Below are 16,633 nucleotides of genomic sequence, written 5' to 3'. Positions count from 1 at the left end.
CTCCTTAGAACACACCGGACGATTCTGGAATGAAAATCATCACTTTCTGCATGTATTTCTCTTCTGGGGTTTCCCACGGAAACTGCTGTGGCCTAACCCACTCCCAATGTATACTTAGGTGCAGAACTCCGCCGCCCACGGCTGCTGCGGCGGGAGGCGGGGCCAGGGCTCTGCCGGTAATAAGCATTCCTTCCATGCAAAGCCACAGAACCACGGGCCTGGAGATGAAACCAAGTCAACATTAAGTCTCTAGGCTTTGTCTTCCTCAGCTAGACTAAAAGTGAGTTCTGATAGAATACCTGGTCCTGCCAGAGAGATCTCCAGGGTCCCTACAGCCTTTCACTCCTGCCCTCGCAAGGCCTGGGAATCCGTGGCGCTGCCCTGGCCCGGCGCCCGCTCAGAGGCTGGGAAGGAATGGTGAAGGGAGGCGGAAACCCAGGGCCTGCAGGGCGAGGCCCCTCCAGGTGCAGCTCCTGGCTCTGGCGGCCCTGAGTGCCCACCTCCCATCTGTCCTCATACCCACCTGCCACCAGACCCCCCACTGAGCAAGCTCGGCTGGGCCCCTGCACTCCAACCCGCCCGGGGGGACATCCTGTTTGCAGTGTGCTGGTTCCCGTGGCACTGGGGGGTGTAACAGAGCAGTGTGCGTGACCATGTGGCTGCTGGTGCAGAGCAAACGCCGTGAAAGCCGGGCCGTGTCTGAGACCACCGTCCACGTGACGCAGTCTCGTCTGTCAGTCCGCACCAGTGGGGTAAACCAGGAGCACCGCCCGGCAGAAACGACAGGGCGCAGCCGGACGGGGAAGGCTGCTGTGGCGGCCACCATCTCTGTCAGCGCCATGGAAACAGGTGGCAGCAAGTACACTTAAATACATACCAAGTTTATTAAAAACAGGCTGTGAATGGGGTACAGTAGAAATGGAACTACAGCAGTTTGATGTCGTCCAAGTAGTGCAGTTATGAAAAGCCCTCCCACACCCACTCACACCCGAACACCGTCAAGGACGGCCAAACCCCGTTCCGGAGTTTGACAACCACACGTACAAGCACCCTGTGTGCAGGTATTTACATGTATTTGCATGTACTCATGTGCACTGATTTCTTCTATATATTAACAGAATAGTAGTCCATCTGCATCATATTCTCTAAGAAGGGGGTTCCGCCCGGGAAGGCTGCCAGTGCTCCCAGGGTGCGGGGGAGGAGCCTGCTTTTCCTAGCACTTTGAGCAAGTGTGCAAATCCTTCATAACATGCAGGCCCACTTCCCTCTCCGACTTAAGCGAGAATGGTAAAGGCACACTCCCAAGTTGGAGCCCTGATAGACAAGATCATTTACTTGCACTTTAAGGACATCGTACTGCCCTGTTTCCCAGGCCGGGAAGCCCCCCCCCCCCATTTGGAAGTGTGCACATCTCTCTAACACACACATCTGTAAGAGAACATGGTGCAGAAGAATCTTCTAGGACCCACGTCAGGGCTTTGTCAATAGAAAATTTCCTTATAGTCACTAAGTAATTTACCACTTTAACATCAACAATATAAAACAGTGAGGTCCGTCTCCCCAGCATCAGCCACATGTTCATAGCTGAAGGAATGTGGCGATTAATAATCCAACAAACGGAAATCAAACAGCCCATCAGATGTGGAAAAGCGTGAAGGGCACAGTCCCTCTCAGACGTCAGGCGCTGCCGTGCGCGCCCCGCCCCGCACCCAGGTCCACGTGTGGGACGGAATCCCTGAGCAGGTGGTGCACATGGCACCTGATGCCTCGGAGCCCCAGATGCTCCGTTCACATCGACATCCTCCCGGGGCCCCTGAATGTCTGAATATGTAGTTAGCTTTCTAATGCTGCTGCCACCTTCAAAATCACCAACCATTTATCATAATAATCTGGCATTTATAAAAATAAAATTTCCTAAACTTAAAGTCTCAAAACTGTCTGTTGGGAATTCTTTCCCGTCAGCTCTGTGGAACTGGCCGGGAGGCCTCACCTGTAAGGGGCGCGGACGGCGCCCGCCCGCCGCTCGGGCCTGGGAGGAAGGCCAGTGGCCTCACCGGGCTGCGGGCAGAGGACCGACTCTCCGTCGGCAGCGCGTGGCCACTGACAGTGCAAACAAGACTCGGGGCGGGGCGGGGCGGGGCACGCTATTCTCTGAGAGCTGAAGTCAGGTCTTTAAAAAAGAAGAGAAATAGGACTTCTTTGTGCTCCTTGGGAAAGGCAGGGGAGACACCTCAGTGTTTCTACCCTTCGCTCTGTCCCCAGACTCGTCTAAAACAGAAAAGGAAAGGTCTGCAGTGAGTGGGGTGAGGAGAGCCGGACAGAGCGCGGCCCGCGCAGAGGGCCTCCTGGTCAGCAGGAGGAGTTTCTCGGAACTGGAGCATCTGTGATCCCCGCACTGCAGAAACAGAGAGCACAGTGCCCCTCGCTCTCCCCCACGCTCGTGCCTACGCGGCTGCGTGGGAGGACCCGGGCGACACCAGGTGCCGTCTCCTCTTCACTTGGTGTTCAGCTCGTGTTCCAGTTCCATCAGCTTACGAGAGGCTTTCACTTTATCAGACACGTCCTGACCCTGTGAAAACAGACGCTGGCGCTCTCGGAACGTCAGGTTCTCAGGGGCCCCCGAACTTCCAGCGAGATCTGCTTCGTGGCTGCAGGAGAAGGAAAGACAAGACATCTGGTCACACGGGCCCCTCGTCAACAAGGAGCGAGTTCAGCGACAGTTTTATGAGAGACTCGTTCTTTGGTGACCCTGCCATCACCTTTCCTATAATTAAAATCACTGAGCTGTATTTAAACCCATGTAGAAAAAAGGGCAAAACTATTTTCTTCCTAAGAACGTTAACCTTCTCCAGTCATATCCATGTCTCAAAACTCTTCAGTAAACTAGATTTTAGCAAGCAGGTGATTCTCAACAATGAAGTCTACGCAGAGACGTCCAGTTTCAAAACACAGCATGACCTGCGCCCACCCCCTGTCTGAACAGCCCCAGGGGCCTGTGCCCACCCTGCGTCTGAACAGCCCCAGGGGCCCGTGCCCACCCCATCTGAACAGCCCCAGGGGCCCGGGCTCACCCCCTGTCTGAACAGCCCCACGAGCCTGGGCCCACCCTCTGTCTGAACAGCTCCATGAGCGACACATGGGGAGACGCTTAGTGCTCGAGTCCTGTGTGTGGTCGACACCGGGACTGGCAAGTCCCTGAAGGGCAGTGGGGCCTCGTGCAAACAGGGTGAGAGGAAGGAACAAGCCAGCCCCCAGGGAGGTGCCCGTCCAGCACTAACGCAAATACCTTTTAGACACTTTCTCTCTCGGGTCCTGATAAGCATCTTGGGCACCAAATAGTGTCCCGGATGATCCCGTAAAAGAGTTTGGTCCTTTTTCAAAAAAAAAAAAAAAAAGTTAAAGTTAAAGGACTTGCATTATTTCCAAAACTTTACTCATGAAAAGGACGCAGTACTAATAGAAGAGCAAGACACTTTGAGTAAGCAGAGCAGGCTCTTCAGGTCAGACAACAGCCCAGCGGGGGGTGCCCCCACCTCCCAGCAGCCACACAGTCCGATGCGGCCCCACAAGGCGCTGATCGCTGGCCTCCGGCTGCAGGACCAGAGAGGACTGCACAGGCCTCAGGCAGAGAAAACCCACAGGAGACTGCCTCACAGGGGGAGACGGCAGAGCGCCCCAGACGCTCCCAACACTGGGAATTTTCCTGCAAAATCACCGAGTAAGCGTGATCCGCAGATTAAGTAGTCATGTGACTGAAGTCCCTCTTTTTAGGGCAGCTACTACATTTTTTCTTTTCAAAACAAACGAGACTCTTCTAACAAATGAGCCGTGCAAAGCCCTGCATGGACCCTGGTGCCACAGGCACAGGTGACCGCCGGGAGGAGCCGCAGTGGGCAGCGGCCTGAGGGCCCCGCCTGCCGTCTCTGCCCCAGGGTGGTGGGAGAGCCAAAGACATGATGCAGACGATAATTCAAATGCATCCAAACAGGCTCATCTTCCCCAATGATACACTATTAAAATCAATACATCGAAACCCTGCTAATCTATTTCTAGTAACTGTAGCTCAAGGAAAACATTTCCACACTTCAGCAATCTCGCTGAGAAGCGCAGGTGCCCGAGCACTCGGCGCCAGCACAGGGCAGCCCCGGGCGGTGGGCGGGCAGGCCCGGAGGCCAGCGCGGCGGACAGTGCTGTGGGGCAGCCCGGGCAGCGCCCGCCCTCGCCCGGGGCCGGGTCCCAGTCACACAGGAAGGCCTCAGAGAGACTCAGCAGACCCGACAGAACCCGTCTCGGCTCCAGGGAGCTCCACAGCAGCCTTTAGATACGCTATTCGTATAGAATTTTTTCAGTTTTTATTCTCAATATTTATTCACTTTGTTTTTTAAAAAATGTTGTATCTTTTGAGCTTTGTTTTAAGAATAGTTGTTTCTTCCACTGGTATAAGTGAATTTTTCAAAATATCCAGTCAATCAGAGTATCAAACACTTCCAGCTGACTATGTATGAATCAAGACCACATGTCAAATAATTTCCAGACAGCCTTGGCAGAGAATGTTCTGAACAGGCCGCGGTGCTGACCCCGCCCCCGGCCTTGTCGGCACAGCGCCCAGTGGAAGGAACGGTCCCGGCTGCAGAGCCAGACGCTCCAGAGAGCTCCCAGCAGGACAGAGCTGAGCACAGGTGCAGGACGCCAGGGGGGGCGCAGGACACATTCTGCACTTGGTGCACCAGCTCTGTCCTTGAAGGAAGGGGTCTTTTTTTTAAAAATTTCGTTTTCCCTTTATTGATTTTACAGAGAGAGGAATTGAGAGGGAGAGACAGACAGAAACATCAATGAGAAAGAACATCGATTGGCTGCCTCCTGCACCCCCCCTGCTGGAGATCTGGCCCATAACCTGGCATGTGCCCTGACAGGGAATCAAACCGGTGACCTCTTGGTGCAGGGTCGCGCTCAGCCAGAGCTGCCCAGCCGGATAGGAAGGGGTCTTTAAAGAGGCGGATGCAGGTGCAACCTGCTCCTACGCCCTCAGGAGTGAGACAGGCGAGGGCCGTGGTGTGACTGACGGCCAAGGCAGCTGGCGTGACGCTCAGCTGCAACGTCACCAAGCCTATTTATTTCTGTCCCACGTTTACAAAATAGCTCAAATTCAGCTTGTCCTCTGCTGTGAGGACGTTGATGGCACCTCACTTCAAAAGTTACTGTTACTCCTGCCCTGGCTGGTGGCTCAGCGGGGGGAACCTCATCCTGTACACCAAAAGGCTGTGGATTCGATCCCTGGGCAGGGTTGTGCGGGAGGCAGCTGATCAATGCTTTTCTCTCTCCCTTCCTTTCTCTAAAAACATATCCTCAGGTGAGAATTTTTTTAAAAAATCACTATGATTTTTTTACTTAAAAGTCGTAAGGATAGCACATTCTGGATATTTACAACAGAAACTCGATGAAAAGGTAAAGTGTCGGCTCCGGAGTGGCTCAAAGCTCTGCCTCAGGTGGAGAGAGGCCCGGCAGAGCCACCTGTGACGTGCGTCACGGCACAGTCCCCGCAGGGCGGCGGTGCGTGCCCGGTGCTGCCCGGGAGAACTCAGAAGACCTGAGCCTGGAACCGGAATCCACACAGCACAGTTCTGCTGTGCGTCTAACTCAGTGCGGCTCAGAAACGATACCGAGGATGCACCGGCCTCTGGGCCTGGCGCAGGGAGAACCCGGGTGCTGACCAGAACCCGAGGCAAGCGTGTGCCTATAGAGGCCTGGCCGCCAGCGCTGCGGAGCTCGGAGGAGGAAAGGCGACTGGGAGGAAGAAGGTGGCTGGGGTGACTCACGACCCGGTCTCTGGCCCTGGCGGGGCAGCTGACGCTCAGCAGTCCCCAGCCCAGCTTAGCAGGTGCTGCCAGGACTCGGGCCCCTGCTGCACCACCACTACATGGCACATGGTCTGGGACAGAAAGTCCTGCTTGCGTTAAGTAACAAAACTTAACGTGTGCTAGGACACTGTTAAGTAAGGAGGAACTTATCTTTAGACACCAGAACGTGGGGAGAGGGCACACGTTCACCCAAACGCAGGAGTTACTTGAAGAGGCAGAGAATGAAGGCCAAGACCAACAGTACGTCAGGCACGAGCACGGAAGGACTGATTGTGGGGTGGGGAGGAGGGCTCTCAGGTGCCAATCACTGGCGCACAAGCAGAGACCTGCAGCCAGGCAGAGGGAGATCACCACGCTGAGCCCATGATCAAGCTTGATTCGGACTCCCAAGTGAGTGGGCCGAGACGGACCGCACCCCAGTGGGCAGTGTGCAGAGAGATGCCCAGATCCGACCAGGAAGGCAGGAGGCTGACTGGCAGCTCTACTTTTTACCTCTACCTCTGGAGTGGCCGAGATGGGAGAAGCTTGCTGTTTTTGGAGGGGGCGGGGGCTGGCCTGCTTTGCGGGCAGTACTGTTGGCACTGGCCGAGGGTGGCTGGAATGAGCTGGAGAGAAAGATGCCATCGGAGGCCGGGCGCGGCTTAAGGGCGGCAGGAGGAAGGTGCCCGTGAGACGGCCTTGTGCGGGAGCACTTATCCTGACCTGCTGGACTGCGGTCCTCCTCCTCCTCCTCCTCCTCCTCCTCGCTGTAGGCAACGAACTTGGCGGTGTACAGGGAGTCAGGGGAGAGGACCTGGGCCTGCAGGTAGGAGGCGGTGCGCTGAGGTGGGGGGGGAGGGGCGGCAGCCGGAGGGGGCGGGGCCGGGGGCTCATAGCCCCGGGGAAGCGGAGGCCTGCACAGACCAGGCTCCTCGGGCTCCAGCAGCCTGCGTCCAGCCTCCTCGTGCAGTCTGCGCCTCTCGGCCTCCAGGCGGCTGTAATACCCTTCTTCCTGTCGCCTCTGCCGGCGGGAACAGACAAAAGCACAGAGGTCAGGTAAGGCCGGAGGGGACCACAGCCCACCCACTAGGCCTCTCAGAGCAGGAAGGGTGGATCTGCCTCAGGCCCCTGGCCAGTGCCCTGACCACCTGAGGAGCGCAGAGGCCTGGATGTGGGGACACTGCACAGAAGCAGACAGGGCAGCCTGGAGGGCTTCTTCTGAGAAGCACACTCACTGCTCTGGAACCGTCTGACATGGCTGCTCAGAAAAGCACAGAATGAACACACTCTCATCTCAGGTGCTTCCGGGCTCCCCATTCCCACCCTCTGCCTCAGTGTCCCGTCCAGCGGTCCCAGCAGCTTCCACTTGCCCCAGCTTCTCTCTGGCTCTGTCTCCTGCTCCGCGAGGACAGCAACTTACCTGTGACTGCCGAGTTCAAAGGCAAAACAAAGCCAGACACAGGCCCTACCTGGCCTCCCACAGCTGTGCTCCCAGCGGCGCCCGGCGCCCCCTGCGCCCAGCGGCTTCAGAAGAGCAGTCCTCCCGCCACCTGCTTTGTCCCCGTCATCCGGACGGAAACTAAGGGGCGCCTCAGCGCGAACCGACTCGCGTTCCCAGAGCAACACTAACCATCTCTCCCCACAGTTCTCAAATGACGTTTACATCGTCACTCCCTGACAGACAGAAATGAGAGCAACAGCAACAAGATCAAATATATTTCGACATGTACTATACATTTTTCTGACATACATCTGTGTAAACTCCAGTTGACAGTGTTAAAATTATTTTAACATTAAAAAGGGTAACAGCGCAATTTTGTTAAAAGATTGACAGAGTTTTAGAACACAAGGAAAAAGTAAACGAGAAGAGATGAGAAATCAAACAGAATCATCGGCCTTAATGAGAATAATGTTTACAATGCAGTTTGGATCCATCAACCAGAGAACCAGTCCCAGGGACCTTGCTGGCATCAGGGTCAGTTTTCAGCCCCTATTGGAAGTTGCCTGCTCTCTCCCGCTGCCCTGCACAGACAGACAGACAGACACGCACGCACACACGCAAGGCCTTCTGGGGAGGAGACGAGAGGGAGCTCAGCCCCGCCAGGGCCCGGACCAGCCTCACTACCTTCTGACTCTACGTGGAGACGTCCTGAAGGAAAACCTTCTTTCTTATTTTTACACAAAACAGGTGTCCTCCTGGGATGTGGAATCAAATCCAGGTGAGCCCAGGGCATTCCCATGACTCTGCCAGGCTGGGTGCCAGGCTGGGGAGCCAGCGCACCCTTCTGGTACCAAGGGCAGGTTGATTCCAGGACCCGAGAAGCCTTGGTTGCACCAGCACTTTCTATAACAAGGCGCACCCACCAATTTTGGATGTTTGTATAAAAAAGTAGATTATTCAGCTTCTTTTTACACTGACCACTCAATTATGGGAGCAGTTACTGGAAACTGTCTCTGACATGACTGCCAGTGGCAAGAACAGGTGCTGGCGTAGACCTGCCCTCTGGACACCTGCAGTGTCCCAGGGGTGCATGGCACACGGCAGGGGCGCGACTGGGAGGCAGGGAGCCGGGGGGCATGCCCCCGACATAGAACAGCACACACACGACACCCAGAGGCTTGAACCCGAAACCTGAGCTCCTCAGAAAGACAATGTGCCTTCACCACACCCGTGAGTGACGGGGGCCGGAAGCTCGGGCTCTGAGACGCCCCTGGGCACACAGAGGCCGCAGGCGCAGGCGCCGGCACAGGGGCAGGGGAGGCCTGCAGAGCCCGGACAGCACTCAGCACAGCTGCGCGCACAGGCTGGCTTTCACCTGGACGGGCCCGGCGTCCCTGGCTCACTCTCGCTACACCTCACGACTGCGCACCACAGAGGGCTCCCTCCAAGTCCTTCCTCGGGCTGAATGGGAGGGCGCTCTGTCCACAGAGGTCACTGGACTATCAAAGAAGGAATTTCTAATACAAACTAAGCTTTTCCCATCAGAGGTTGTGGCACTTGAGCTTCCGCCTTCACAGAAGGGAGGTGTGGGGACGCCTGTCACAGCAGCGGGCCGGCCGGAGCCCCTGCACAGGGCTGGGGAGGGACAGCAACAGCCCCGTTCTGAGAACAGGCCCCTGGGTCGTCCTCTTAGAATTCAATTGAAAGGTTACTTGGGTTAAAAAGCCCACATACGGGAACATGAGAGCATCTACCAGGTCACACACGCATCACATCCCTCGTCTCACGTCCTTCACAAGCCACGTGCTCTGCACCAGCCAGAAGGAGCGGCTCCAGGAACAGCTACGGGGCCGTGTCAGCAGGTGTCCGCTGCGTCCTGCTGCTTCCCACAGCTCAGGCTCGAGCTGAACACCAGTGAGCACGCACCTCCGTGGGAACCAGGGGCTGCGCCAGCCAGGACACAGCCCAGGTCAGCAGCCCTGGAGCAGAGGCTCGTGGCCGACCAGGCCTAAGAGCTCGGAAGTCAGAGACACGCGCAGAGAAGGGGTCTGGAGACAGTTCGGAAGAGAGGCGGCGGCCAGCCCTGCTCGCTGCGCTCCAGGGCAGAGCGGGTGCGGCCCTGTCTGCTGCACTCAGAGACGTGCCAGCGCTAGCCCCTGTGCCCCTAGAGGACCATAACCTTTTCTTCAGCGTCCCGCTTGGCCCGCTCCTCCTCCTGCCGCAGCCGGTGGTCCTCCTGCCGGGCGCGCTCCTCCGCCTCCCGCTGCCGCGTCTCCTCCAGCTGCTGCTGCCGCCTGCGCTCCTCATCCTGCAACTAACAGCACATCAGTCTTAGCTTCCGCCTGCGGACGGCACCGCCGACGCCGCAGCACACAGACGAGCAGACGCACACAGAGCTCAGTGACAGGCCAGGTTCAACGCGCGGCCGAGGACGGCAGGACTCACACTCCAAGCTCCACGACCTGACCGTGAAGCAGACCCTGCAGCTCCCCCAGCACTGCCGCCCACCGTGGTGCGGACAGTGGGCCCCACTCACATGCACGCAGACAAGCACGACTCTTCTATGAGAATATGTTTAAGGTAACCAGCTCATGTGAATTAAGAGATGCAAACAGCAGACACCCCAAGTCATGGACCCATGGAATACCCTCAACCAGCCTCTCCCAGGTTCATTTCAGTCTCCACCCCATTTCAGAGAAGCCTGCCCCCCTGTGGTCGAGGGCACAATAACACTAGCCTCTGGGGGCAGCACAGGACTCCAGGGGCTACAGATGTCACCTGGTCTTGGGGACAGAGTCTGTAGCATTCGCCCAGCCTGGCCCGTTGCCACCAGCTCCCTCTGGACCCATCTGAGAATCCCTGTAAAAGCCCTAATGGCTGTAGAAGCCCACTGTTGGCCGTGCGTCCAAGAATCCCTCTCCTGCTCAGGGACACGATCACACCGTGTCACAGAGTCGGAACTGGGACTGTGGGAGAACCTCCTGCCACATTCTGCCAAGGAACTCTGTGTGCTGGGACACGTCTGGCGAGGACCACTGCCCACCTCCCGAGGTAGTGCATCTTATTCTTAGGTAACCACTCGTCACAAGATTCTTCTGTGGCTCGACCGTCCATCACCCGCATGCCGTCTAACACCTTCCCTCAGGCCACTCAGCCGCTGCGATACTTAAGGGTGCCTTAAAAATCTCCGACAACTCTCCTGCTTGGGTTCCAGCTCCTTTGCCCTGCTGGTCACATTTCCTGTGCACTCACTGCAGGTAGAAACACCTTTCCTGAAAGGGACCCTGAATTAAATGCACATTCACTTGGCCAGTAAAGAACAGAGCAAGACTCTCTTTTTCCCTCTCAATGTAACAGCTGCTTCTGCTGGGAAAGCAACTCTGCCAACGATGCCTTCTGTCCACTTCTCGCCAGCAGCCTGGGCTGGAGGAGCCCCTCGGCTCGGCCCCCTCGGCTCTGTACCCCCCGCTTGGCTCTGCACCCCTCGGCTTGGCCCCCTTGGCTCTGCACTCTCCTACATCAGTGAGTTGACTCAAAGTCTTAAACCTGAAATGGAGCCCGGCCGGTGTGGCTCAGTGGACTGAGAGTCCTGGTTCAATTCCCGGTCAGGGCACATGCCTGGGTTTTGGGCTCGACCCCCAGTAGGGGGCGTGCAGGAGGCAGCCATCGATGTTTCTCTCTCACATGGATGTTTCTATCTCTCTCTCTAAAATCAATAAAAACATACTAAAAACAAACTAAATGGAACAGGAAGCCACCTAGCTCAGCCTCTGACTACTGCAGGGACCCTCACATCAAGTCTTCAGGGTGTGGTTGGTACCTACGAAACTACTACTAATTCTATTAACTGTTCATTTGAATTGTGTGTGTATTTTTACTTAAATAAAAACCGAACGCCTTGGCTCTTGGTGATTTCTGTGGGACCGACGTATTCTGGGGGGAAGGACCACGAGACGGGCCCCGGACCCCCTCCAGGGAGCACAGTAACGAAACATCTCAGGAAGAAACGAGAGGCCTCGCTCGAGGAGGCAGATGGCTCCGCAGCCTCTGCAGCGCCGCTGGGGCAACGAGCCCGGAGCGGTGCAGGGAAGTGCTCTGGGGAGCTGAAAGGGCCGCGAGGAAGAGGCAGGGGCGCCTGCTCCCCAGGCGATGCGGGGGTGTGGGTGTCGACGACAGCTCCCGGCAGCAGGGACGCAAGGCTAACAGTGGGCATCTACAGTTGTCAGCACAAGCGAGGAGAAACAGCTCCCAGCTCCCAAACAAAAGCGACAGCGTCAAACCGCTGCAGAGGAGACCCAGCACTCCCCGGGAAAGTGACGGAAGAAGGTCAAATCGACAGATGCAGAGAGGGTCTTGCTACTCGATTACAGCACAAGCTAATTTATGTCCCACTTCTGGACCTAGTGGAAAACAAATTCTGAGCAAGAAGCCAGTCTACACTGAAACGGCCAATCAGTTCTTTAAAACAGGACTATGACGTTAAGAAATCAGAACAAGTTCTTGTAACAAGGGGCATTTTCTCTTAGAAACCCTCCTCCTTCTCCCTCTGGGCATCTGGGGGGTGGCGCAGTGGGGCCTCCCTGTGTCTGGGTCACTGGGCACCATTTTAAAGTGAAGACTGTCGCCATCATAATGAAGGGCCAGCTTCCCGTAGTCCGGGAGGATGCTTTACATAGTGTTTTGTTTCCAAAGCACAGATTGTTTATTTCCTCAAAGATATGCTGCTTTCCAACACCCGCCCCAAACAAACCCACGAACGAAAGAAAAGACCATCTGGTCTCTCCATTTACTTTAAATAACAGCTCAAGAAGGAACCGTGTGATCAGAGCAATCTCGAAGGAAGTGCTATTTGGAGGGACAGGCCTAACGAGCTGTGACAACGGCCCCTGGAATGAGCCGAGACAGCCAGCCCAGAACTATTCGGAACCAGGAACTGCACTGGACGCCGGAGCCAGAGTGCAGCCTGACCCTCGGTCCTGTCCCACGGGCAGGCCACGCTTCTCACAAAGGGTTCAGGTTAGAAAAAACTATGTTGAGATCTGTGTTTATAATTTTGTACCACAAAGCAACATTGACAACAGAAAAATACATCAACTTGCATCTTGAACTTATACTTCACTTTTGGATGTTTTTGCTAAAAAAGACAAGTGAGTCTGACTAAGCACATGATCCCTACGAAACTTCTCTCTGCAGGCTTTTTCTGCTGTGTATCGCCCATCGAAAGCACTCCCCCTAAAAACACTCTAAGACCCCAAGTGAAGAACCCTAGGACAGTGTCTCCGGCCCCCTACCTAGAGCCGGGTGCAGCCAGCGGCAGCTGACCAGCCACACACGAGGAAAGAGCCCCGTGAGCAGTGTGCAGGGGTGCGGGGGAGCCCTTCCTTCCACAGGGCTGGCCCAGGGACCCAGAGCTCCCTTCTGTGGCAGAGACCACACCCTGCTATTCAAAATGCAAGAAAATGGGTGTTTTTATGAGGAGCTGTTAAGATCCAAAGCTTAGCTGCTGAAATACTCTAGTGGCAGAGACAGACCAGAGGAACCAAGTCCGGGAGTGACTAAAAGGCCACGCAAGTTCTCTCAGGGTGACTGCTCCATGTTGCACAATCACATTCAGTCTGTGCTCTGCCTCCAAAGCACATACACGCTGGGTTTCACGTGAACATGCTCCTCTCGATCCCTGGAGAACGGGAGAGCGCGCAGCCCTTCCTAAAGGAGGGCGTCTGCCCAAGGCTGTGATGCTCTCTCAGGCCACTCCCACGTCCCAGGTCCTTCCAGCTCAACAGCAAGTCCGTCCGCACTCCCCTCTGGGGCAGCTCTCAAGGGGGCCCCTGCCAGCTCCTCTAGCGGGTGCGGTGGTCTAGCTCCGCCCTCCACGCCGAGCCCAGGAGGAGCACGCCCACTTCTAGTTCCACACACAGCCCTCCCCTGGGCAGCCGAGGGGTCTCGCCCGGGCCTTCCCAGGGAACGAAAGAGCCCTGGCACCTTGGGAAGCACACGCTGCGCAGGGCGACCATGGCGGGGCAGGCGTCAGGCGCCTCAGACAGTGTACAGGCTGCCAGGCCACGCACATTCCGTCCACAGACGGTCCCAGCGTTGCGTTTACGAGCAGGAGCCTGTGCAGCGGAAACAGTACTGAACACGGACGCGGGAAGGTCTGGCCGGATCTGGACTCTGAGTTGGGAGCATCTCTGAGACACGAGACACGGCTCGGCCGCTCTCCTCCCACGCCACAGGCTGCTCTGGGAGGGAGGAGGCATCTGTGCGATTCTGCGGCGACCCTGACTCACACCTGTGCTCAGGGGCAGGGCCAGCTGCCCGTCAGACGTGAACCAGGTCACACTGCAGCGATGGTCACCTTCCGCCCCAGAGAGGGGCGACACAGGAGGGAACGACCTGGGCATGGGTGCGTGGACAGAACACAGCACCCTGGAGGCCTCGGGAAGACTCGGAACGTTTCTCTCAGTGGCGGGGGAGTCACTGTGGGGCTCTGAGGACTTTGGGGGGGACGGGTTTCCACGGTCCCACTGGCTGCCTGGTGGAGAATGGCCTGTGGAGGGAACTGAGGTCGAAGCAAGGGGTCAGGAAGAAGCCTCGAGTGGTCACTCAGGCGGACGGCAGCAGCTCAGGCCAGGGCGGGTTGGAGACGGTCAGTTCTGAGAAAGCAGAAGCAGGACGTCTCAGAGGAGGAGCCGCCCGGCTACGGCCGCTGAGGCTTCGGACGCAGCGCCCAGAGGACTGCAGCGGGGCAGGCGGGAGCTGGAGCTGGCGGGGCGGCGAGAGGGACCCGCCTTCGAGCACGCTGAGATCGGAGTGGCCCTGTGCCGTGGTGGGAGGAGGCAGCACTGAAAATGTGAGCGAGGGTCCCCGGCACCAGTGTGAGCCATGGGTCTGGAGGCAGCAGCCACAGGCAGAGAACGGAGACCAGAGGGAAAAGCAGAATCCAACCAGGCAGCCTCCTCCAACCTGTGACCTCTGCTGCTCCCCGGAGGGACCACCTGCCTCCTTTATCCCACTCACCATAAAAACCCTGTAATAACCCTAAGGAATATGTGCCTTAACACCGCTCAGGGCAGCGTCTGCCGCTGCCCTCAATGACCTAAGGGGGACGGAGCCCGACAGAGGCGGTGTCCAGAGGACCCGCCCGTTCTGACGCAGTGAGGGCTCCATGGGCGACAACGTGATTGATGACACTGCTACTTACTGGGGAATTAGGCTACAGATGTTCAGAAATGATGATCAAAGGCGATATTAATATTAGAAATAATTACCTTTTAAAGAAAGAAAAAAAATTATTTCTTCGAAATAAAAACCTTCGTGTAGCCCTTCCCATATCATCTCCAGGGCACAGAAGCCCCGGCCTCCCACAAGGGAGCCCCGGACGCAGCGTTCCAGCGGTCCACTCTGCACACACCTCAGCACACAGGGAGGGAGACGTGTATGTTTCATGTGTCTTGTAAAGAAAACCTGCCTCTCAGTCATCAAGGAGGGGTCCTCTGTGGCTGGTATTGCCACCACACTATCTATTTACATTTGAAAAGGCAGCTGTTACTCAGTGAAAGGCCATCAGGTCAAACTTGAATGGAGGTGTTTTAAGTACTGCCTGAGCTGGCCTGGCCTTCAGAAGCCTACTGACAAATGCTGGCTTAAAGCTAGCAGGACCCTCTCTGCAGATGGCCCAGGCAGCAGCTGCACATGGCGGGCACTGAGCCACCACCACCAACGCCACACACACGGAGCCCACACAGAATGTGGCCTGAGAGCCACGTGTCCACGGGACAGTGCTGGGAGAACAGAGTGCACCGGGAATCTCTCACGCCACCAAGCGACAGGTGCACCCTAGACAGGGACCTCTTAACTGGCAAACAATGTCAACGTCATTCAACCAAGTATCTGATAGTTGAATACCTAAAATCTATTTCTAATGGGACAGGAATAAAATGGATTATTACTCTTTGCAAAATTTCTTTCGTTTGCTCATGTATTTATGACTAATAAGAAAATACAAAATCAATTTTATGACTAAAACTGAGAAAAGGTCAAAACCATAAACAGTACACTTAAAATTAAGAGAAAAGCAAAGAAAAACAAAACGTAAACACAATCAAAGGCATGCTCTAGTCACGGATCACTGACGCTGATCTAAGACGCCTAGGAGCTGTGGCTACTGAAAACACAAACACCACTAACGAAAAGAAAATCAAGACAGGAAAAAGTACCAAAGGGAAAGAAACAAGAACATACCAAATCTAGAACAGAGATTGCTGGCACAGCAGTCTGCTGCAGGTGACAGAGAAGGAAAAAAGAAAGAGGAAGTGTGAGAAGTTAGGTCCACGATCCGCCTCCAGCCTGCCTGCGCTCTCCGCTGCCTGTCTCCGAGGGACCCGAGGGGAGGGCTGCAGGCTAGTGTCTGTATTCAGAAATTAAACACTGAGTTTCATGATTAAGATACACGGAAACTAAGAAAGGTAAGCTTTCCCTCGGCTCTCTTCCTTGGAGACTGAGATGCTAACCTCAGTATACACCAACACCAAGTGCACAGATGCTCCGCCATCGATGTGGCCCACGCTCGAGCTGAGCTGCGTAAGGGGGAGCATTCTTTCTGTGTGTTTGCGTTGAGAGACACAGGCCACAGACATGTTCAGCCACTATGATGACCCCGCCTGCCACGTGTGCACGGGGACAGGCCAGCCGCGGGACGCACACTGTGCGAGGAGAAGCACGCGGCCGACCATTTCCACCACGGAGGCCACTGTTCTCAGGCTGAATGTCATTAGTTCTCATCAAACAGCTGTTTTTTCCGATCAGATGGTACTGATGGCAAATATAGTCATTCTGAAGGAAGCTGACTCCTGATGAGTTGGAAAATGCTAGTAAAACACTGTAATCGTTAACAAGTAGGCCTTCATTCTAGAAACTAAGTGTCGTGAGCAGGACTCCACCTGCACTTTGGGCAAAGGTGCCCACACACTTGGCAGAGGATGTGCCTGTAACGTAAGAGGTGTGTGCGGGGCTGACGGGAACAACTAACGGAGCACGCTGGAAGGACCGCTGCCGGCTCACGGGGGCCGGAAGGTCTGACTGAGCTACTGGTTCCGAGCACCTAGCACGACAGCCTCCAACACAGCTGGGTAGAAACAATCCAAAGACAAACTGGACGTGCTCTCGGCTGTCTCTGCTCAGAATACTGCACTGTATTAAGAAAAATCACTAAAGTTCATTAACCTGAAATGGTCAATGGACTCTCTGCAAGTTAATACTGATAAATGCCTCTCTGTCAACAAGTCTCTTGAGAGGCTAATAAAAATCTTAAATTTGACATTTTAACAATCTATCAAACTAATATGCCTTTTCTTCT

General features: G+C 55.7%; 1 protein-coding gene across 13 annotated transcripts in view; it reads right to left on the bottom strand.

The window, feature by feature from the left end:
* Positions 1–882: 882 nt before the first annotated feature.
* AFDN (afadin, adherens junction formation factor) overlaps positions 883–16,633 on the bottom strand; it is a 137,004-nt gene continuing 121,253 nt past the window's right edge. For 5 of the 13 annotated variants that reach the window (XM_036248283.1, XM_036248286.1, XM_036248287.1 and 2 more), the window contains 5 exons: positions 15,520–15,555; positions 9,458–9,592; positions 6,351–6,858; positions 3,287–3,371; positions 883–2,648 (listed from right to left, as the gene is read on the bottom strand). In XM_036248283.1, coding sequence (XP_036104176.1) covers positions 2,495–2,648; positions 3,287–3,371; positions 6,351–6,858; positions 9,458–9,592; positions 15,520–15,555 — 918 coding nt within the window. In that variant the 3' untranslated portion in view covers positions 883–2,494. The remainder of the gene's footprint in view (positions 2,649–3,286; positions 3,372–6,350; positions 6,859–9,457; positions 9,593–15,519; positions 15,556–16,633) is intronic. The other 8 variants (XM_036248293.1, XM_036248291.1, XM_036248292.1 and 5 more) reach the window with 4 other exon arrangements.

Source organism: Molossus molossus, unplaced genomic scaffold (assembly GCF_014108415.1).
Source record: "Molossus molossus isolate mMolMol1 unplaced genomic scaffold, mMolMol1.p scaffold_m16_p_8, whole genome shotgun sequence".
In the NCBI taxonomy this organism is placed as follows: Eukaryota; Metazoa; Chordata; class Mammalia; order Chiroptera; family Molossidae; genus Molossus; species Molossus molossus.
The sequence above is the reverse complement of the archived record's forward strand: the minus strand, read 5'-3'. Positions and strand labels throughout refer to the sequence as shown.